Source organism: Rissa tridactyla, chromosome 1 (genome assembly GCF_028500815.1).
Source record: "Rissa tridactyla isolate bRisTri1 chromosome 1, bRisTri1.patW.cur.20221130, whole genome shotgun sequence".
In the NCBI taxonomy this organism is placed as follows: Eukaryota; Metazoa; Chordata; class Aves; order Charadriiformes; family Laridae; genus Rissa; species Rissa tridactyla.
In genome coordinates, this window is record NC_071466.1 from 21,193,721 (window position 1) to 21,216,682 (window position 22,962).

The window sequence follows — 22,962 nt, forward strand, 5'->3', positions numbered from 1 at the left end:
GCACAGAGGGGTATGCATGTGGGTGGGGGAATATCTGTGGGGTAAGGATCCCTGGGGCCACAGGGGGATCTGTGGAGCAGAGACACCAGTGGGATCACTGGCGAACCCAAGGGACTGTGGGAGGGGGGTGGGATCTGTGTGTCTGATGCATTTCAGGATACCTGGGGCAGGGGGAGACCCATGGGGCTGAGGCACCCCCACACGACACCCTGTGCCAGGGAAGCCCAGTGCTGTTCCACGGCATGGCAGGGCAGCCACACACGCTGGGGACGGGCGGGGGGGGAGCTAACATCCCTGTGAGCCCTGGCTTTTATTCTTGCTGCGCAATTTCCTCCTCCACCCTGCAGTGGGAAACACACAGCGCTCCACCGCCTCTTGACCATTTCTTTCACTTCCACTGATTTCTGAGAAACGGCAGGCGGCAGACCCGGATGGGTATAAGAGGCGGCGACAGCCCGGCCTGGTGGGGAGATGCAGCTGAGGCAGCCACAGCACAAGGTAGGGGCTGGGGCAGGGTCCTGCCAGGGGCTTTTGCCTTTGCAGGCTTTAAACCCAAGGGAAGCGGGAGGCTTTGGGGAGATATTCCTGTAGATGCTTTCACCCCGCAGGGTCTCCAGGGAGCCCCGTGTCTCCCCTGGGGTTTCACCCGCCCTCTCCCACCCGGCTTGGCCCCTGGGGCTCACCATGCAGAGCCTCAGCCACCCCTTCCAGCCTCTGGTCTTCAGGCTGCCCGGGCATACCGCGGGGCCGAGGGACCCTCCCCATCTGGGTGAGGGCAAGGGGAGACCCTCTGCCTCTGTTTCCCCTGTCCTAATTCATGGCCAGGCCAGAACAGGGCTCCTGGTCTCCCCGTGCACCTGAAGTGGAGGCAGGAGGGTTTACAGGGCTGTTCAAAATGTGCTGTTCTCACCCCTTCCTGCATCACAAGAGAAATACTTGTCAGGAAAGAGGAAAGATTAATTGTCTTTTGAATATCTTTCTAGTTTCGCTGTTTTGGAGGAAAAAAGAATAACTGCAAGCATGGGAAAGGGATTGAGCAAGTTTTAAGCTTTTTAGAGACTAAGCTGCAGAGAGAGAGAGGATTGCAATGCACAATATGACTGAGAGCAGTATCAGGGAGGAGGAAGAGGAGGACACCAGAAAAAGGGTGAAGCAGTGAACAGAGAAAGATTCCAGGACAGAAATTTCAGCTCTTTTTCCTATGCTTTCACAAGGCAGAGTTGGACTGAGCCAAACTGGGTTCACCTGGAAAGTCCCAGTCCATAGAAGTTCCTCAAAACAGGCCCATGAAGTTGCATTTCCAAAAGAGGTTTTAAAAAACATCTGATGCTTCCATGCTTCTGAGCATTCACAAAGGTGCTGGCAAACCCCTACATGGCTTGAATAAGGGTTTGAAACCAAGTGGGCTTGTAACCACTACATGAGGTTCTCCTCCTCATTGCATGGGGCAAGAGGGGGAGGTAAAATGACCAGACCTGGGCTTTTCAGGCTGATCTTAGTGATCTTTTAACCTTTCCTTTAGACCTTTGGCTTTGAAGCTGCAAGTCTTGTTGCTGAAGTTTTCTCCTTGGCTGCCCAGGTTTGAGCTGCTGCAATGGAGAGTGCAGAGAGAGACACAGAGGATGAAAGCAGAGAGAAACCTCATCCTGTGCCTCCGTCTGTCCAGGAAGGCAGCAGCAACCTTCTACGTGAGAAAGGAGGTAAGAGGAAATGTTGCGGGTGGAGGCAATGTAAACAGCCACCAGCTCACTCCTGATGTCTGCAACCTAGCAACTTCCTCCTTTACACAGTAAGCGAAAGCCCAGTAAAACTAACTATAGGATGGTACTTGCCTATTGAAGTCTTCCAGCTCCTTGTCTTGTGAATTTTGGTGACCCTTGAAGGTGACCTTTGAGGTGATGGAGTCTCCAACTCTGGAGACATTCAAAACCCGCCTGGACGCGTTCCTGTGCAACCTGCTGTACCTGACCCTGCTCTGGCAGGGGGGTTGGACTAGATGATCTCCAGAGGTTCCTTCCAACCCTATGGTTCTGTGATTCTATGACTGTGCTTAAAATACCTGAACTTTATTTAAAAGGAAATGTATATAAAGGTGATACCCCATCAGTGCTACCAGAAAAAAAAAAAAAGAAAAAAAAAAAAAAAGGCTGCTTCATTTGGTTAAAAAAGAAAAAAAAAGATGGTGAACTCTGTCCAGTCTCCCTAGGCCCAAAGAAAAGCTATCTGCAAGAAGCAGCATGTCACACTCATGTGACAGCCAGTCTCTTACCTCCTACGCCAGGGATTTAATCAGGAAGTCCACAGAACTAGAAGCAGAAGATGCCCCAACTTGCACTAAAGGCCCTGTAATAAACTTTGTCCCCTTTGGGGACACACACCCTGCTTTTACATTTGTATGCTAGTCCGAAACAATGGGGAAGAGCAGTGCTGATGTGTGCATTTTTATGGTGCTGCCAGCAGGCTGGATGGCTGTCTGAGCATCGTGTTGCAGGCACAATCTGCAATTACCGCACAAGTTTGACCCAGGCAAGTTTGTTCCTGGGTGGTTTTCCTTGGAAGGGGCAGAATGTGGCAGAATTTCAGCAGCAGGAATCAGAGCTTCCTGACTTCATAAAACTTGGTGCAAGCCCTGCCCTAGATCAGTCCTTTTTGTCTTCTTTTCCATGTGCTTCTCTTTCGTCCTTTTCAATGATATTTCCATGCACTACTGTTAACTTGTCTCTGCTAAATGTAGGTAACTGGCTTGGATTAGATATGCCAGTTTTTAGCTGGCTTTGATGAGTCTACCCACTAGGGTGGAAATCTGGGCTCTGTGACTGCTGGCCCAGCTCAGACCTTTCAGCAGATTCTAACTGGAAAAGGGGATTTTAACTTCGAGAGCTTCTCTCCCATTCCCAGTACTCAACTGTCTTCTAATTTTTCTTGGCTTGGTGTATCTTGTGCTGATGTTAACTCACATTCTCCTCACTTGCAGATGACTGTGAAAGCAAAGAAAACCTAGGACCCAATAGCAGGTTTGTTGATGTGGAGATCTGTGCTGTGGGATTTCTCATCAGACCTCAATGAGCTTGAGATCTGTGAGCTTGCTGGGAGAAGAGCTGTCTTTGGGAGGAGGTGTGGCTTTAGTACTGTAACGCTACTCCAGTCTTAAACTCCTTCCTCCACCAGCAGATGGAGATGGAGACAGGTAGAGGCCCTCCAGGACAGGGGTTTGTCTCTTTGCAATGCCGGTTGGTGTACAGCATGCTGTCTGTATCTAAGTTATTCACACAGTGGCTTGATACTTGCATGTGGGCAGCTGGGACTGCTGTAAATGCTTTATGGTAATCAGGATATTTGTACAGGACTGGAAGAAACAATGCAGAAGATACTTCTCTTCCAGGAGCTGCAGCCAGAGGCAGGGAGAAATGCATGTGAGTGTCTGAATGCTGCCCTGAAGTCCTGAGGGGATCAGGTGAAGGTGGTGAAGGAGTGGTGGAGGGAGGCTTGATGTTGACCTTATAGTATTTCTTTCCCTCCCAATAGCTGCCTGCAGAATCCATATGTGTCCGGTAGAAGACTTACAAGAGAAGAAACAATGACCCTAGAGTTTGTTGCTGTAATGTCAAAGAAAACCACATATTCTGAAAGGACATCCAAGATCTGTGTTGCTTTTTACAAGCAACCTGGACAATACCAGCAATTTGCTGTTCTGGCAGAAAGGTAAAAATCATGCCTAAGTGTATGTTGATGTCACATTTTTGGAAAGCATATAGCTCACCCCAACTTTAGGGTCCCAGTCTGGGCTTCAACTCCAGACAAAGACACCTAAATTCAGGTGTCTGTAGAAGTGAGTTACAGTGTTAAGCCTAACTTCTGTAGGTCCTGCATCAGATCTGCCAGATCTGTATGGAGGTCTAAAACATTACAGAGCTTTTCAAATGTCACCAGATGGCTTTCATGAGAGAAGATGGAGTGAATGGAGTCACCTCAGTTCTGGTACAGTTGCAGTACTCAGCAAGAATATCTCTAGATGTATTTCCCATTCTTTTTACAAGGCAGATGCAGCTTTGGCTAGGACCAGAGTTGTTCACATCGTGACTTCTTACCAGTTACTTTTATTTCTCTCCTGTCTGATAAACCTTCAAGCTCAGGTCAGATTATCAAGTTTTTGTCTGCCATAATAAAGGCCAGAGGCATTTTGTTGAACTTTGCATTTTGAATGTGAATGCTGGTTGCTCCTTCTTGCTGCATGAACTGATCTGTACAGCCAAAGTCCGTCTGGGATTGAAACTGATGGAAGCTTCTTATGGTGTAGTAACTAATTCATGTTCTTTTTTATTCTATTCTAGAAAAAAATGGATCACGGGCAGTGCAACGATACCCATTTCTGACCTACAGAGAGGACCAATTTTTTATAAATATGCTATCATTAACAATGTTCTCTCAACTGACTGTGAAATGAGAACGTGTGATTTAGAGCATATTTATGGAACGGAGTCCAGGAATATAGAGAGTCAATTACACCGAGTCCTAAGCATTCCCAAGGATGAGATCAAAGCAGGCGGTAAGTGTTGTACGTCCTTCAAAGGTAAGACTGGGGTGAAGTCTGACCAACAAATTCTTGCATGCAGCAGATGAATATAAACTCTCCCTTGTTTTGCTTCGCAGCGGGGCAGCACCTTCTTCCTACAGCAGAAGCATTGCTATTGTGAGGATTTCTGACACATAGGCTTATAGGCTATTTATTCAACACAAACAAATTCTTTATATAACACAAACACAAACTGTTATGGAAAGTGTTTAAGTTATTTTACTTTTTCCCAGAGTAAACTCAGACTTTTCATTGTTGGGCAAGAAAGAGTATGTAATGAAGCCTTGAATCACCTTTGCACCTACCATCAGGCCTTCAGCTGCCATTCCAGAAGGGTGCAGGTGAGCTGGAGGTCCAGTGTCAGATCTGCCACCCTATGTAGGTGTTTTGAATATTCCAGGATGACTGAAAACGTAGTAGACACCTATTTTGGGGGCAATTGAATCAGCCATGGGCTATGCACACCAGGCCCATCTAAAAAGCAGGTGAGATCTCTAGGGCTGAATTTAAGTATGCATGGTGAGTTTTGTGCATTAGTGGTTCAGTTATGGCTCAGCTGGGCTTGGCATTCATAGAAAGCAATTGGTATTGTTAGCTAAAGGCCAGTTAAAGACTCATCCTTTATAGATTTGAAAGTTCATTCACAAACCCTGATTCCTCCCCAGGAACATGGACCATTTTTGAAAACATGAAGTGCCATTTTAATGAAAAAAAGAATTACTTCAAATCCAAATCAACAATGCCCCAAAAGTCAGTCAACTGTGGTATCATAGAATACCTTTCAGATGAATTTCTCCGGATCATCAGGCTCCAGAAGGGCAGTGGCTTTAAGGATATAGAAAGGAAACTGAAGATCTACACAGAGAGCTTCAAAATCTATCTCGGGGATGCTGCAGAAGGTGAACCCTATTCTCCAACTGATCTTACGCACCACGTGGTGAGTATACACCAAGCCGAAGTAGCAATCCGTTCCCAGGTAGACAGACCTCTGAAGAGAAATTTCTGTGGCTACCTCTAATTCACGGAGGGTTCTGAACCACAGCCAGAGAATATCAAAAGACTGGACCTTATTTTCATTGCTCTTTCCAATTTCTGGTGACCTCTTCTCCCTGGTGACAATAATAGGACAAGAGGAAATGGGTTCAAGTTATGTCAGGGGAGGTTTAGACTGGATATTAGGAACCATTTTTTCACTGAAAGGGTTATTAAACATTGGAATAGGCTGCCCAGGGAGGTGGTAGATTCACCATTCCTGAATGTGTTTAAAAAAAGGGTAGATGTGGTACTTAGGGACATGGTTTAAAAATGGTTTTTGTCAGGGTAGGTTAATGGTTGGACTTGATGATCTTAAAGGTCCCTTCCAACCTCAGCAATTCTATGATTCTATGATTCTAAGTTTGCAGTTATAGCATTTGTCTTCCCAAACAATTATTATGTGTGCTGAGACCCTGCCACCAGGAAGGGACTGGACATCTGCCTGCCAATGAGAAGTAGTGTATGAATTCTTCTTTTTGCTTTGTCTATATGCACTGATTTTGCTTTCCCTATTTAACAGCCGTTATCTCAGTTTATGAGTCTTCTCACTTCCTTTCTGTTTTCATCCTGGCCCCCAGGAGAGAGATTAAGTGAGAAGCCTGGTGGGTGTTTGGCTGTTGGCCAGGCTTGACCCACCAGTGCTGTTTAATGAAAGCCCTGTTTGAGCTGAGGTGCCACATCCACCTGGCATGGTCTGGGGCTTGCCTCAGAGGTAGTCAGCAGGGTATACCCAGAAGAGGACTGGGTACCTAGGTCAGAAACAGCTAGGTGGGGATGTTGTCTTACATTGTGGCTGTATCCTGAGAGGTCATATATACTGGAAAGCCTGAAATACACCTGGGCGACACAGGATGCAGAGCAATACCTTGCAAGTCATCTGTAGGGAAATCCCAATGATAGGCGTTGAGTGACAGGTGCTGCATCTCTTTTAGGTGAAAGTAGTTTATCTGCCCTTTTGGTTTCTCAATCATGGAGTCATACTCCTTCCTATAACAAGCTAGGCCTCTGAAAGAATCTCCACTATTCCTTTTGATTCCCTTTGATTTCTCACCTCAGTTGGGAGACTGAAGGTCTGTTTACCTGTACTTTATCTGTGGTAGGGCTTGAGCATCCTAGAATGGGTGGCAAGTAGGCTCCTGGTGGTGGTGTGGATTCAGCACATAAGAATTACTAGGTAAACTTACGACAGCCAGGAAAACATTCTCCCCGGGGTGGTGCCAGGGCAGTGAGACACAATGGAAGCCAAGAAATTTGTTAGCTGTCACAAAGACAGGAACCTGTCTTTAAGTAAGTGCTCTAATTGCAAGGCTTTTTCCTCCAAATAATGATTCTTAGCAACTTGCATCTTCCATCCTCCTCCCTGAACCCTTCCCATCTCCTCAAGTAAAGTTGTCTTATCTGTCTTGGTGAAGCTCCCCTTCCTTATTCTCACTGTCCAGTTGCATGATAACATGATAAAGTTCATTGACAAGATCATTGAATACCTGGAGAGTGAAGAGCATCAAGATGATGGGATGCTTTTTGCCTTATACACCTCAAGCTGTTATAACATCCCACTAAGCAAAGATGTAATTATCAAGGCTGAAAAACTCTTCCGGAACATCGGCACATTTCAAGGCAAATTCAACCATCTGAGAGGAAAGAGGTAATTAAAAGTGTCATGCTACTTTCTTGAGTTACAGATCCTTCTGTAGTCATTCAGTTCATCGGGCCATTTTCTCTGTGGAGCAATTATGTGAAGATAGTGGTGGAATGTGGTCCCCCAACACTCTTTCCCCTTCACTTTAATGCTTCCTAGCTATATTTCTGCCACTGGCTGCCATAACCTGTGCAGTCTGCCCACTCCACCAGGTCTCCAATGGAAGGAGAGCCACAGGTCCTCTTTTTTGGCAAGGATTGGTTTGAAATTCAGTTATCATTTTAGATGCCATGTGCTATCTCACCAAACCTTTTGCTGACAATTTGAAAAGATTAATGTCTCCCAGAAGTTCTGGTTCATGTCTGAAAGGCTGCAGGTCTATCTTGGATGTCCCAGACATCTCAAAGGGAATTAGACAATTTTGCATAGATCGCTGAATTGAGTCTTACAAAAATGGATATATTAGATCACAAAGTCAGATTACTGTATTCTGTCATGCTGTTTTGATATAAACTATAGCATTTGAGTTTTTTTCTTTTTTCTTTTGATTTTCCTTTGCTACATAAAACTTATGGAGGGAGACTGTTTTGTGAAAGCTGGGGTGGGATTCATTTATTGTACATGGATGTTTGCTGATAAGGTCTCTAGATCCAAGCTCTCGCTCTCTCACACATCTTCATGCATCTAAATGTAGGCAAGATGAATGCCATTGGGCTCAAAAGCACTAGGGAAAGCACACAGATTCCACAACAATCCTAGGAGGTGGGTTTGGGACCTCTGACCACTGATGAAGATTTTCGGGGGTTCCTTTTTTTTCAGGAATTACATTGAAGCTGTGAAGAAAATCTGCTTAAGTAATAAAGACATCACCTTGTGCATTTGGCTAATTCCATTGCTGTATGCAATCACAGAGAAGATGGAGGACCCCTTTTTCCCACAATTCATTCCCTCAAAACAGTTCTTGCAGCTGAGAGATGATGAAAAAATGCAGAGGTGGGTTTGAAAGGGAGAGAGAATCCAGACTGGGTCAGGGAAATAAGCTGTTGTACTGTTAGAATAACTTTTTGTTGTTTCGGCTTGTGGACTTTCAGCCACCAGAAACTTTGTGTTTCTTCCCTAGGATGCAAGCCATTGCCTTTCTCATACATCCTACTCCTGCCCTGGGCTCTAATTAGGGGAAGAGGAGGGTATTGGAAGGCAAATTAGAAGAAGGGAAGACTGAGCTGAGGACTGTGCAGTCTCATTCAGTCTGTCTGTTTGGAGTAACCTTAGGGAGAGAACTACCCCTGGATCCTCATTTGGGTGTTGTTTCACAGGGAGAAAGGTGGAGTCACTCCAAAATATCCCATCTGCAGGCAAACTGGACAGGGAGCAAAGGCACGTATGTGCACTAACACAAGAGGGACATTGAAGTGCTGGAGCGTGTCCAGAGGAGAGCTACCAGGCTGGTGAGGGGTCTGGAGACCAGGTCACATGAGGAGAGGCTGAGGGAGCTGGGCATGTTTAGCTTGGAGAAGAGGAGGCTGAGGGGAGACCTCATTGCCCTCTACAACTACCTGAAAGGAGGTTGGAGAGAGGTGGGGGTTGGCCTCTTCTCCCAAGTCAATAATGACAGGACCTGAGGAAATGGTCTGAAGCTGTGGCAGGGGAGGTTTAGGTTAGACATTAGGAAGAATTACTTTACTGAAAGAGTGCTCAGGCACTGGAACAGCCTGCCCAGGGAGGTGGTTGAGTCACCATCCCTAGAGGTATTTAAGAAACATCTAGATGTGGTACTTCAGGGCATGCTCTAGTGGCAGAGATTGTAGGTTGTTTGGTTGGACTTGATGATCTGAAAGGTCCTCTCCAACCATGAAGATTCTATGATTCTATGATTCTAAGATGGTGTCCCCTGGACTGAAAGTCTCAAACACAGAATTTCTTCTTTAAAATCCTCAAAAAATCAAAAGTCTGACTGTGTAAATTCACTTGCTAAGAAATCCCAGATATCACGTTCAGTGTCCAGCCTCTTCTTTAAGTCCAGGGCCACATTTGCCAGCCACAGGAGCACACAAAATGGTACAAAGTGCCTCCTGATTCTCCAAAATGCATCTGCTGTTGATGGTCTATTTTCATAGGAAAGTCCTGGCAATGATAGAGATTCACAAGTCATTCATTGAAAGCAGCTTTCCACTGGCAAAAGCAGTCTTGGAGATGTTGGCACTGAAGAATTTCACCAAGGACCCCCTGCTCCAAATCAAGCTTCCACCTCAGCTCCTTCTGGAGACTGTGCACCATCGCATCATTGGAGTCGTCTCTAAACCATCCCAAGTGCATGTAAGGCAGACAATACACACAGTAATAGATCAGCTTCTTGTTGGTGTTTCTGTCCTTGGTTATGGAAAGTTGTGCAATTTTGTACAGGTGAGCCAGACAGTCTCTGTGGCTCCTGAAGAAATTTTCAACAAATCCAAAGGGGTTGGATCATAGAAACCTGGAGTGAGAGCTCAATACCCATGTTTCGAGTGAAGTGGGCAAGGGGATCTCATTGTTTTTTGGCCTGTTGGAAAATGACTAGCAAATACTGTATCAAGTGAACGTTAATCAGAATCTTTAAGCAATTTTTATATCCTGCCACTAAAAGCAGTACCCAAAATGAACACCAGGGCGATCAAACAATTGGAACTTTGTTTAAAGCTGTAAAGGATGAAAGAAGGAACTTAAAGTTCTAACTTGCCTTTTTTTAAATAAAAGTAGGACTTGTTTGTGGGAACCTACTTTCTGTCATTCTCACTTCTGTTTTAACTAGAATGTTTTAACATCCTCTGAGGCCCTGGAGAGGAATTCCACTTAAAGTCTACTTCTTGATGCTTATTATATGGCTTACCCCCAACACACTCTGATTTGTACTTGAAAAACATCCGAGCTAAGCCCTCCCACACCATCCTCTGAATTCCAAAGATCTTGGAGATAGCTGGGGTTTGAAGTGATTGTTTTAATAGGATCTAGATCTGCCTTTCCATTTGGAAGTGCTGTGGGTTTTTTTAATCAAAAATTAGTAAAAAATAATTATTTGAAGGTTTCACACCAGTTTTCCTAGAAGACCACCTCAGCTCTTGGAACAGACGGATTTTCACAGTTGTTTTCAGTGTATGTTTTTACCCTCTATTCAGGAAAAGGATTTGAATGGAATTGTGAACAACATTGCTGAAAGGATGGAACTCTGGTTCAAGGACTTGTAAGTGCTAACGTTTTGAGAGGAGAAATATTAGGACACCTCAGTGGAGGAGGTGGGAAGGAATGGCTAGGCTTGTGGTTGAGCAGAACAAGGGAGGTAATAGTAATTTTCTTTGTTACATGTCATGATCCTTTAAACCCCTCTGGGCCTGAGGAGTATCATGTGAGAAGAGGGTCCACAGGGGAATCTGTCCTGTCAGACAGTATACCTTCATCTCCTGTTGTGGGATTTGGTGCCAAATTCAGACACGTAAGTGGCTCTGGTTGGCTGAGATTGCATAGCATTGTCCAGCAAATGAAGGACAGCCCAGGGAGATGGTTGAGTCACCATACCTAGAGGTATTTAAGAAACGTGTAGATTTGGCACTTCAGGGCACACTCTAGTGACAGAGATTGTAGGGGGGGGTTTTGTGCATGTATGGTTGGACTCGATGATCTCAAAGGTCCTTTCCAACCATGAAGATTCTATGATTCTATGATAAGCTCAAAGCTATGTGGACTGCTTTTTGAATTATATTGTTAGAATTAGCACAAGAGATGTACAGTGCTTTTCTGTATCCACAGGTGCCTGCTGGGGGGTATGGAGCAGCTGATGAAGACCACAATTACGAAGGATGCCTTGAAGTGTCTGCATTCAACATATGCACTTCTTTTGTTTTCCTTAAACCACTGGCATGCAGTGCCATTTAGCTTGATAACGTCACTGCTACGGATACTTCAGGTGTTTGCTGCAAAATCAGATGTGTTGCAAGCAAATCAGGTAAAAACAACACCCATAGCTTTCACAAAGACATATACTCATGTCTTTTAAGCTGAGAAGGGCCAGGAGTTCAGGTTTGCTTCATTCAAATGTGGCCAACTATAGGAGTGACAGCAGAGCATGTGGCTACCTTTCTCAGTTACTTATTCTAACCTTGTCAGAATTTGTGCTGGGGCAGATGAGGAGGGTTCGCGTGGACAGAGAAGTGGCAAAAAAATTGCTACCAAAGCTGGTAGCATCTCAGAGTGTGCAAGCCTCTTCTTGGAGGACCTTGATAGCTGTGGGAAGGACTTTGTTTTCACTCTGTACACAGCAGTTAAGGGTCAAAACCCAGAGTGAAAAAAAGAATCTGTCTCTCCCTGCCAATTCTCTCTTTTTTTTATTCCCCAAGGGATTTCAGGAGTTTGGCTCAGAAAGATTCAGTGAGTTTGCATATCACATCACGGGTTGGCTGGAAAAATCCTTGCCTGGGCCATCCATGTTAAATAGACAGTTCCTGAAGAACATCAGTGTGAGTAGCAAGAACCCACACAAGGGATAACCACTCACCCTGGAAGGTCTGTCTGTACCTTGAGGCCCAGTTGACCAGCTTTGCTTTTCTGTCACAGATGTGTCATGAGCTGTTCTCGTTTGAGATCCTGTGTGTGGAATGGACGCAGAAATGGCAAAGGCTGATATACAGCATAGTTGAAAGGTGGCTGGAGAAAGTAAGTTATGGTTACTTAACTCCAAGAAGGGGGGTGATGCTCAGACTTCTCCTGACCCCAGGATGCTCTATTTTGTCCCAGTCAGTGTTTGGCTGATGGGAGCTGAAGCAGCCAGCTCCTTGCTGGTGTAGAGGGGCATAACTCCTCCACCAAGGTGAGAAACCAATGATATTTGGCAAGGCCCAAGAAAGCAACTGCAGCTTAAGCATTTCCTTCCTGCAGGTAGAGGGCAGAAAAATTATGGAATTCTACCAGGAATTCGTGAAGGACAAGTGTTGGAATACAAATCTGGAGAGCTGCTTTACAGATGTAGTCGTTCAAAGGATTAAATACTTGGAGACAAGTGAGGTACAGACTTTCTGTCTAAACTCCCTTCTTACACAACTGAGAGTTTCTACCTCCTACCACGCTGATCTAACCCACTTTGCTAGCTGTGCTTATTTGGCCTTCAGTGGGTTAATGGAGTGGGAGAGGAATTTTCTGTAAGGGTACAGGTTCTCCAAAACCCATTTACAGCTAAGAGGAGAAATTTCTTGTCCTTACAGGACCCCATGTTAGGAGAAATGGTTTCCAAACTCCTCAAGACAAACAGGTCAACTGCCAGGAAAGTGCTTTCTGCTGTTGTTGAGAAAATATTCTCAGACAAGATGAGCACATTGGAAAAAGTAGACAGATTTGTTGACAGCACGGGCCCAGGTCTCACAGAGTTGCTCAGCTCTTCCGTGATCTATGATCTCCTCTGCATTGGTGGTGAGTTCCCCACAGAGTGGCTTTTTTTAAATTCTTGTTTTGACAGTGTGCTTTTATGGGCTCTTAAAGCCAAACAACATCTGATACATGTATCATTGAAATCCCACACCAAAAAAAGTTCAGCCATGGAGCTGGGTGAAGTTTGCAATCAAGTCCTTTCTTTTGCTAGAAAAGAATATGTGGTTTCACCAGCTCTCTTCAAACATCTGCCAAGTTTTTTGCCAACACAAAATGAAAGAGACAAAATATTCACAGATCCTGGAAAAATTATGTTTCATTTCAGAAACTAAGAAGTGTCTCAATTTCTTTTTCCAGTTGAAATCGTGTTTTGTTGTACGTTCATGGGAAGTGTTTCATTTTTTAAATGAAAGATATTAAAACAAAAATTAGTCTCTGAAAATGAAAAAAATAACAGAAATACAAATTGTAAAGCACCCCAGAGGTTTGTCTCCAGCATGAAGCAGGGCCCTCTAAATACGCATTTTTTTTTTATGTACCTGAACCAATTGAAAAATGCTATTTTACATTGACTGGGAACAAAGCAACATTTTTTCCGATATGCTAGTGTTGGCCACTTAATTCGAAAACAAAGAAATCTGTGCAGTCCGCAAAGATGGTTGTAACATCCCCTTGCCATTCATGGTTTGGAGGCAGGGTGCTGCGAAGCTGCTAACTCTTCCTGGGGATGTCTGTTAAAAATAAATCCAATGGGGAAACTGCTGCTTTGAAAAGCACTGTTCTATCACTAGATTTCATCTCTTTTACAGAAAAATCAAAAGACAAGCTTCAAAATCAGATCAGTGAAAAAGCAAGAAACCTGCTGTACAAGTTTTCCGACTTCTTCTGTTTTTTGAGACACCACATTTTCTCAGGAGACATCCCCTGCAACATACTGAACATCATCTTGCAATACCAAGGGCGATTTCAGAATATACTCTGTATCTGCGGTAAGCTCACAGTTTCCAAATTTATTTCTCAAAACAGTAGTTCCACGTGGGGTGTTTCCTATTCAATGGGGCAAATAAAAAATATATTTATTGGAAAGGTATCTAAAATATAAAGAAAAATATAAAGAAAAATATAAAGCCTCACCTCCATACCTGGAAAGAGGATGGAAGTTTACAGTAAGTGAAAGAAGGGACTGACCACTCGGGAAGATTACAAGAATGTCGTCAGAGTATGCAGGGATGAAACAAGGAAAGCCAAGGCCTTCTTGGAATTAAACCTGGCAAGGGATGTCAAGGTCAACAGGAAGGGTTTCTTCAAGTATATTGGAGGCAAAAGGAAAACTAGAGAAAATGTGGGCCTGCTGTTGAATGAGACAGGTGCCATGGTGACAGGGGATGCAGAGAAGGCGGAGTCACTGAATGCTTTCTTTGCTTCAGTCTTTACTGCTCAGGCCAGCCCTCGGGAGTCCCAGACTTTGGAGGTAACAGAGAAAGCCTGGACAAAGGAAGGCTTTCCCTCAGTTGAGGAGAATCAAGTTAGAGATCAATTAAGTAAACTGGATGTCCACAAGTCCATGGACCCCGATGGGATGCACCCACGAGTGCTGAGGGAGCTGGCGGAAGTCATTGCTGGGCCGCTCTTCATCATCTTTGAAAGGTCCTGGAGAACAGGCGAGGTTACTGAGGACTGGAGGAAAACCAATGTCACTCCAGCCTTCAAAAAGGGCAAGAAGGAAGACCCAGGAAACTACAGGCCTGTCAGCCTCACCTCCATCCCTGGAAAGATGATGGAACAGCTCGTTCTGGGTGTCATCTCAAGGCATGTGGAGGAAAAGAAAGCTACCAGAAGTAGTCAACAAGGATTCACCAAGGGGAAATCATGTCTGACTAACCTGATAGCCTTCTATGATGGCAAGACTGGATGGATAGATGAGGGGAGGGCAGTGGATGTCGTCTTGCTTGACTTCAGCTAGGCGTTTGACGTGGTCTCCCACAGCATCCTCGTAGGGAAGCTTAGGAAGTGTGGGTTAGATGAATGGAGAGTGGGGTGGATTGAAAAATGCCTGAAAGATAGAGCTCAGAGGGTCGTGATTAGGGGCACAGAGTCTAGTTGGAGGTCAATGACAAGTGGTGTTTCCCAGGGGTCAGTACTGCGTCCAGTCCTCTTCAATATATTCATCAATGACCTGGATGAGGGGACAAAGTGCACCCTCAGCAAGTTTGCTGATGACACAAAGCTGGGAGGGGTGGCTGAGACACCAGAAGGCTGTGCCGCCATGCAGTGAGACCTGGACAGGCTGGAAAGTTGAGCAAAGAGGAACCTTATGAAATTCAACAAGGGCAAGTGTAGGGTGCTGCACCTGGGGAGGAATAACCCCATGCGCCAGTACAGGTTGGGTGCTGACCTGCTGGAGGGCAGCTCTGTGGAAAAAGACCTGGGAGTCCTGGTGGACAACAGGATGACCATGAGCCAGCAATGTGCCCTTGTGACCAAGGAGGCCAATGGCATCCTGGGGTGCATCAAGAAGAGTGTGGCCAGCAGGTCAAGGAGGTTATCTGGCCCCTCTACTCTGCCCTGGTGAGGCCGCATCACAGTTCTGGGCTCCCTGGTTCAAAAAGGACAGGAAACTGCTGGAGACGCTACAGTAAAGCATTATGAAGGTGATTAGGGGACCAGAACATCTCTCTTATGAAGAAAGGCTGAGGGACTTGGGTCTTTTTGGTCTGGAGAAGACTGAGGGGGGATCTTATCGATGCTTATAAGTACCTAAAGGGTGGGTGTCAGGAGGATGGGGTCAGGCTCTTTTCAGTGGTGCCCAGTGACAGGACAAGAGGTAACGGGCACAAACTTGAACATAGGAGTTCCGCCTAAACATAAAGAGGAACTACTTTACTTTCAGGGTGGCAGAGCACTGGAACAGGCTGAGAGGAGGTGGAGTCTCCTTCTCTGGAGACATTCAAAACCCGCCTGGACGTGTTCCTGTGCAACCTGCTCTAGGTGACCCTGCTCTGGCAGGGGGGTTGGACTAGATAATCTCCAGAGGTCCCTTCCAACCCTGACCATTCTGTGATTCTTTGAAAACCAAAAATTCTCTGCAAGAGAATAAACACAAAGGCAAAAAATCGAAAAGCTGAATAAAGAAAATATTTTTAAGCCCTGTTAAATGCTATGATGGACAGAAAACAATATTCTGCTGTACAATTGATAGCAATTAAAATATTGTGGTGTTCTTATGATTTATTTATAGAATTGTATTTGTGTTATTAGAATCATAGAATCATAAAATGGTTTGGGTTGGAAGGGACATTTAAAGGACATCTAGTCCAATCCTCCTGCAATAAGCAGGGACATTTTCAACTAGATCAGGTTGCTCAGAGCCCCGTCCAACCAGACCATGAATGTTTCCTGGGATGGGGCATCTACCACCTCTCTGGGCAATCTGTGCCAGTGTTTCACCACAATCATGTAAAAATATTTTTCCTTATACATAGTCTAAATCTACCCTCTTTTACTTTAAAGCCATTACCCCTTGTCCTATTGCAACAAGTCTGCTAAAAAGCCTGTCCTCATCTTTCTTATAAGCCCCCTTTGAGTACTGAAAGGCTGAAAGGACTATAAGCTGTCCCTGGCACCTTCTCTTCTTCAGGCTGAACAACCCCACCTCTCTCAGCTTGTCCTCATAGGAGAGTTGCTCCAATCCTCTGATTATTTTTGTGTCCCTCCTCTGGACTCGCCTCTAACAGGTCCACGTCTTTCCTGTACTGGGAACCCCAGAGTTGGACACAGTAGTCCAGATGGGGTCTCACAAGAGCAGAGCAGAGCAGAGGGGCAGCATCACCTCCCTCAGCCTGCTGGACACACTTCTCTTGATGCAGCCCAGGATACAGTTGGCTTTCTAGGTTGCAAGAGCACATTGTCTGCTCATGTCCAGCTTTTCATCCACCAGTTCCCCAAAGTCCTTCTCCTCAGGACTGCTCTCAGTCCCTTCGTCACCCAGCCTGTGTTGATGCTGGGGGTTGCCCTGATCCAGGGGGGAACCCTGCACTTGGCCTTGTTGAACCTCATGAGGTGCACATGGGCCCACTTCTGGAGCTTGCCCAGGTCCCTCTGGATGGCATCCCATCCCTTAGGCATGTCAACTACACCACTCAGATTAGTTTAGTTTAGCGTGCTAATGGTTTTTTTACCTGTTGCTATTTATGCTGGTTACAAAATAAACTTTAAGGTCACAGGCCAGTTCCAAAATCCTCCTATATTTTACAAAAACCTGGAAGAAACGTCTTTCAAATTCTTCTGCAATGATAAACTTCATCCATGTGTCTCAGAGTGTTTTAGACTTTGGCTGTGATCAAGTCAGAATGGCTCTGGGTTGATGCTGCTTTTAGATCAAGTGACACACCCTTTTGTGCGAATTCAAGCATGCATTTTTTTAATGTCTGTGATTATGTTTCCTGTAGGTCTTCTCCCTTTTCAAGTGATTTTCTCAAAAATCCTTTATATCTGAGGTCTAGGCATGGGTTTTTTTCTTTATTTCTTTCCCCAGATTCTTCTGTCTCCAGCTGCATAGCAACAGTGCTGAAAGTCAGAAGGGAGGAATACGACCAATTGGAAGAGCAGAAACAGCAGAGATGCTCATTTCTGCATCTGTGCAACAGCATAAAGGATGTGATAGGAGGTACCATCCCGTTCTATTTGAGAGGATGGGGTTTCCTATGTGGTTCTTGAACAGGGAGCTGTCTCTAAAACTAAAGAGCACTAGGAAATGGTGCTGCACAGCTGCCTACTGCCAAGCAGTAGCTGGGAGGAGAGAGTAAGCAGGGGGTCTTTAAGGAAAAAAGGAATGGGGAAAGTCTCGTAGGGTTTTTTATATAGAAGGAGTTCAGTATAGTGGGAAATCTGTTTCAGGGGGGAAGATTAAACAGTGCCAGATTTTTCATTTTTCTGAGAGACATATAAGGTTGGATTACCTAGTTTGACAAGTGTTTGTAGGGGGAAAGCACATTTCAGACAGAACGAACAATTTCAGACAAGATCTGGGATCTAGAAGAGAAGGACTGAGATAGCAAAAAGGAGCAGAAGTGTATATTGGTTGGGAAGACTCACCCAGTGAGCTCTTCCTGCTGGACAGTGGAACAAATTGTATCAGGAACAGCGTGGCCAGCAGGAGCAGGGAAGTGATCGTGCCTCTGTACTCGGCACTGGTGAGGCCTCATCTCGAGTACTGTGTCCACTTCTGGGCCCCCCTGTACAAGAGGGACATTGAAGTGCTGGAGAGTGTCCAGAGGAGAGCTACGAGGCTGGTGAGGGTTCTGGAGACCAGGTCATATGAGGAGAGGCTGAGGGAGCTGGGCATGTTTAGCTTGGAGAAGAGGAGGCTGAGGGGAGACCTCATTGCCCTCTACAACTACCTGAAAGGAGGTTGGAGAGAGGTGGGGGTTGGCCTCTTCTCCCAGATGAAGAATGACAGGACCAGAGGAAATGGTCTGAAGCTGTGGCAGGGGAGGTTTAGATTAGATATTAGGAAGAATTACTTTACTGAAAGAGTGGTCAGGCACTGGAACAGCCTGCCCAGGGAGGTGGTTGAGTCACCATCCCAAGAGGTATTTAAGAAACGTCTAGATTTGGCACTTCAGGGCATGCTCTAGTGGCAGGGATTGTAGGGGTTTTTTGTGTGTATGGTTGGACTCAGTGATCTGAAAGGTCCTTTCTAACCATGAAGATTCTATGATTCAATGATTCTATACAAATCCCAGTGTTGAAGTTCTCCAATTGGGTGCAAGAATCAATAGAAGTGATTCTCCAGCTGGGGTGGGCCAAATGGTGGAGTAAGCCTCCTCAACCTCTGTTTCAGGCCTGAGTTGTTTTCCAACAATATAGACACTATCACAGTTTCAAGACCTTGGTTTGAAGGCTCCCTTCCTCATCATGGAGTAGCTGATTTTGCCCACCATTTGTTTTTGTGTTGATCTTGGATTCAGTTTTTCCCCAAGAACTTTGTCAGAAACAAACGCGCACACACACACACCCCTCCTCTTTGGCGTTGTAGACAGGTTCAGAATATTTTAATGCTTAGAGGGTAAGCATCTTTCTAGCTGGAGAAATGCACTAATTTTTTTTTGTTTCCATCTTGTTTAGTGGATAAAAGTGCTGTGTCTAAAAGCATCAGTGAAACAGGAAGTTTTAAGGATCAGATATCTGTAAGCATATTTTCTATGAATGGTGAGAAGAAAACGCCTCGATTGCACCCCCTTGCTAAATACAGTGACATGATGAAAAAAATTCGTATCTTAGAGGAAAGCAATTATTTTCTGAGACTGTGGAAGCAAAAAGCAGAGCAAATCAAGGCCACAATCCCTAAAGGCAAAATTCTCTTGATAGAAGATGTGCAAGAAAACATTTATAGGCCAGCCATTGCCGACTTTCAGAGTACCTATCTAGCCCTCAAAGACTTTTCCATCACCCTTGGGACTGTGCAGAGCCATTTTGAGAAGCAGTTAGCAAATGAGAGTCAACTCAAAAAGGAGTTTAAAATTATGGAGATGTCCGAAGGGAAAGGGAGTGGAGAAGCTGCCTGGGTAGATGCTGCCATGGAGAAGATTCAAAACTACCTGACCCTGTCTACAGTGGTGAACACTGCCAAGATGATAGATGAACTACGGAAGACACTTGAGCTTAATGGAAATTTTCAGATTCTCAGCGACCTAACAAAATGTGTAAGTAGAACACACATGGATATCTGGCTTATACTGAGTGCTCTTGTGGCTTCTGTGTTGGCAGGTCTGAATGGGAAACCTCTGCTTTTGTGCGTCTTAACTTTTAACTAAATTATACTGGACATAGTGGAATTCTTCTTCTGGAATATAAATTTCACTGCTGTAGCAGTCTCTCTTTTAGCCTGGCACCTTTATAAGTCAGGAATGCGATTCAGCTCACCCTTAATCAGACTCCTGATCGTCTGCAAATGAGCTCCCAGTGCCATTAGAGATGCCCAAGGGCATCTGAGGCAACTGTGTGAGGCCAACGGATGCAGACATCTGTATCTGTCAGCTACCAAATTCTGCAACAAGTGATTTGGAATATATAGGGAAGTATTATCTTCCACAACCTCCACGGAAAGTTTCAGGCAGAACCAGGAGTTAAAAACTCCAGGACTTAAATAACAGGTCCCAACCTAATTACCTTTACCAACTCCAGTAATTCTTCATTTGGCTTCCACATGTTCTTTTTTACAGGTCTCCAAACCTGATTGCTCCAATCCTGGAAAAGCTAAAGTTTCATATTGTCATAACCTTTCTATTATGGTAGCAATGATGGGGCACTGCATGGGTTGCTCCCAAGGAGCAGCTGGGTGTTCTGTAACTTTTTTGTATTTTGGATAGCTTTCCATGTTCTGGACAGGTTTCCCCAGAAATTTAAAATTGGAGCAGACCTTATAAATTTTGTGGAAAGGTCCTTTTAGTGATCAGGACTTCAATGCAGATGTTAGACAAGATTTATATCATGGCTCTGTGCCTCTGCTGCAGGGACTTGTACTTAAATAGCCAAAACAGGCTTATGAAATAGATTGGATGAGAGGAATGGAGGTCTCTGGGGAGCTAAGCCTTCAGAAAATACCCTGAGTGGCTGATGAAACTTTGATGTGTGGGGCAGAGGCAGAGCTTACCTTCCCTCTTCTTTTACCAAGGGACACACACCAGTATGTCTTAATGTTTTTTTGCAGGAAGAGACAGAATTCAGGAATCAGAGACTTGATTACTTTACCCAGGATTTAATGAAGGTGAAAAATAGTTTGAGCAACCTTCCAGAAGAGACGCTGGACTTTTTGAGGGTACTACTTGAATGCACAAGGAAAGGCTTTGTCTCCTGGATCAAAACTGTAATAAAAGGTGAGTTGTACTTGGATGTAATAGTCATCAGATAAGAGAGGCAATAGAAAGGGATCACTTTGTCCCTACTTGTCACAACAGCCAGAGGCATTGCATGAATCAACTATGTGAACACCTCAACTATGATTCAGCTATGAAACTCCTCAACTATGTGTTTCGTTTTTGGATCTTTTATTTGTTGGGGTTTTTTTTCAGATAAAACAGAAATCCCTGTATTTGTGGACCTGGCGTCAATTTCTGCAGGTGAAAATGACAGAGATATTGACAAAGTGCGGTTCTTCCGTGATGCCATGGCTGCTTCAGCACCCATTATATTTGACCTGAGACCCACATCTGGATTTGAACAGTTCTTTGCGGCCCTATCATCCGTCAGTGAAGCCACTGAAAAAGACAATAATCTGCCCAAGAAGTTGGTGAGTCTGCAAATCCCATGTTCCAAAATTAATTGGATGTGTACTGGAAGAAAGAATTGTCAAAGTCTGGTGCCATGCCATAGGAGCGACAAGACATCCAAGTGGGCGTAGTGGATATAAGGCAAGACCTATAAGAAATCTGTGCTCTTTGGGACTGAAGTCCAGTTGGAACACCTTAAAAGACCTCAAATGCCTGTGTGAGGGCAAATGGAGGAGACCCATTAGGTGTCACTTGCAGAAGAAAGAGAATCCAATGCTCTGTGTTTTAGTAAAGTCTAGTCTAGGGTTGTCTTGAATAATTCTCTCCACAAAAACTGTAGCATCCTACTCAGGATACCATTCCACTGACACCCTTCTTCCAAATTGCCAAAGACTGGCAGAGAATAGCAGCTTCACAAAATACTTACTCACTGGCTTTGGTGTTCAGAAAGTTAGTAAGGTAGATGCAGATTTACGTGCAACAGCTGTGCTTTGTCTTTTCAGCCGCAGCAGGCACAAGAAACCCCACTCTTTCCAAAATCATCCTTATAGAGGTTTCATTCTCTTGTGTTGTTTTTTTCTTTAACAGAAGGATTCTTGTGATAACAGAGAGTGGATCAAGATGGTTCATGACTGTCATGGCTCCATAAAGCGTTCCTCAATCTCTCAAGCCAGAGATATCAACAGCAGAGGGATTTTTGTCATCTCAGCACCTCAAAAATTCAAGGTAATGGTTCTCCACACTTTGAAGAGTGCTTTTCAGGGGATTGTTTCTGCCCAAATAAATTAACATGCTTGAAATCCATTTCTAAGTAGTATGTCAGCTAGCCAATACATCTCTAGTCAGGTTTGAAAGAAGCACAACCTCATGTCACATTTTCCATTAAGCCTTGGTAATTTTCAAGGCAAAACAGGCTTTTTTTGTCCCCAGGGAGGAGAGGAAGCAATATTTTAATACCAAAAAGAAGTCTTCTGATCACTCAGAAAGTGAAAAAAGGAAAGGGAAAGATTTAAAATGAGAACTGCTGCTCAATTGTTCATGGAGAGTGGTGCTTGCAGCATACTCTGAAAGAGTGAGCCCTGCACAACAGAAGGGGGAAAGAATGATCTGCATCGTAAGACATGGGAAAACTTTATGTTTGGCTGTGATATGCAGGGATGCGCTACTATTCTTGAAGACCCATTGCACAAGGATGGGGAATTACATAGAGAAGAAGTAGAGCGGGGCTGATCCTCTTACCTGCTTTCCAGGCTGCCCTTGAGGACTGTGTTTCAGTGCTACTGCTGAAGGACACCACAGAGGAAGAATCTCAGACAGATCAGAATGCTAAAGAATACAACCTGGCTCAGCTCACAGAGCTCCAGAACAAGCTTATGTTGATCACCACCAAAGCTGAGCAAGGCAGAGAGGAGGCGAACCGCTTTGTGGAGGTAAGCCACAATGCAACACCAATATGTGCTTGGAAAACAGTGGCCATAAGGCTTGAGATTTTTTGCTAGAATTCTTTCATGGAGACTCATCCTTCACCTTTAGCTCTGACTCTTCACGAACAGAGGTAGAAGACTCCCAGATCTCACGTGTAAGGCAAATTATAAATACAGACATTCTCTTGCAATGTGATGATGATGGAGTGTGTAGAAGTCTGACTCTCTGAGATCTTGGCCTCGCCTGCATGTTAATTATATGTATATCTCTACCCAAGCAAGCCATCTAAGCTCCTGCTGCGGTGAATGAAGAGAAACAGGAAGCTACAGGGGTGTGATGGAAGTCCCACTGCAAGCCAGATGCTTCACATACCAAAAATACATTTCCCTTATTTCCTATGCAATTTATTCAGGTGTTTGAAGTGAGGTGTTCTCTTACATACCTTAAGAACCGCTTCAGCTGTTTGCTATCTCAATTGTAGGCAGTGTAGTGCTTCAGTCAGAAATGAAGAAACCTCACAAGAGCCAAATATTTCAAAGGTGGTGATTCTGAGGTTGTGATACAGTTCATCATAATCTTTAGGGGTGAGACAATGGAGCTGTCCTTCATCTATGGACCTCCTTCCCCCA

The 22,962-nt window shown here is 44.7% G+C and overlaps 1 protein-coding gene across 4 annotated transcripts in view; it reads left to right on the forward strand.

Annotated features, from left to right (window-relative positions):
- Positions 1–381: 381 nt before the first annotated feature.
- Positions 382–22,962, forward strand: part of LOC128911478 (E3 ubiquitin-protein ligase rnf213-alpha-like) — a 62,840-nt gene continuing 40,259 nt past the window's right edge. For 2 of the 4 annotated variants that reach the window (XM_054206466.1, XM_054206482.1), the window contains exons 1-23: positions 382–498; positions 1,523–1,700; positions 2,975–3,014; positions 3,345–3,413; positions 3,526–3,702; positions 4,332–4,546; positions 5,239–5,510; positions 7,048–7,253; positions 8,067–8,240; positions 9,365–9,563; positions 10,400–10,464; positions 11,028–11,223; positions 11,615–11,734; positions 11,832–11,930; positions 12,153–12,278; positions 12,476–12,680; positions 13,448–13,627; positions 17,173–17,304; positions 18,765–19,342; positions 20,350–20,515; positions 20,711–20,928; positions 21,497–21,634; positions 22,159–22,338. In XM_054206466.1, the coding sequence (XP_054062441.1) occupies positions 1,595–1,700; positions 2,975–3,014; positions 3,345–3,413; positions 3,526–3,702; positions 4,332–4,546; positions 5,239–5,510; positions 7,048–7,253; positions 8,067–8,240; positions 9,365–9,563; positions 10,400–10,464; positions 11,028–11,223; positions 11,615–11,734; positions 11,832–11,930; positions 12,153–12,278; positions 12,476–12,680; positions 13,448–13,627; positions 17,173–17,304; positions 18,765–19,342; positions 20,350–20,515; positions 20,711–20,928; positions 21,497–21,634; positions 22,159–22,338 (3,861 nt within the window). In that variant the 5' untranslated portion in view covers positions 382–498; positions 1,523–1,594. The remainder of the gene's footprint in view (positions 499–1,522; positions 1,701–2,974; positions 3,015–3,344; positions 3,414–3,525; positions 3,703–4,331; positions 4,547–5,238; positions 5,511–7,047; positions 7,254–8,066; positions 8,241–9,364; positions 9,564–10,399; positions 10,465–11,027; positions 11,224–11,614; positions 11,735–11,831; positions 11,931–12,152; positions 12,279–12,475; positions 12,681–13,447; positions 13,628–17,172; positions 17,305–18,764; positions 19,343–20,349; positions 20,516–20,710; positions 20,929–21,496; positions 21,635–22,158; positions 22,339–22,962) is intronic. The other 2 variants (XM_054206475.1, XM_054206487.1) reach the window with 2 other exon arrangements.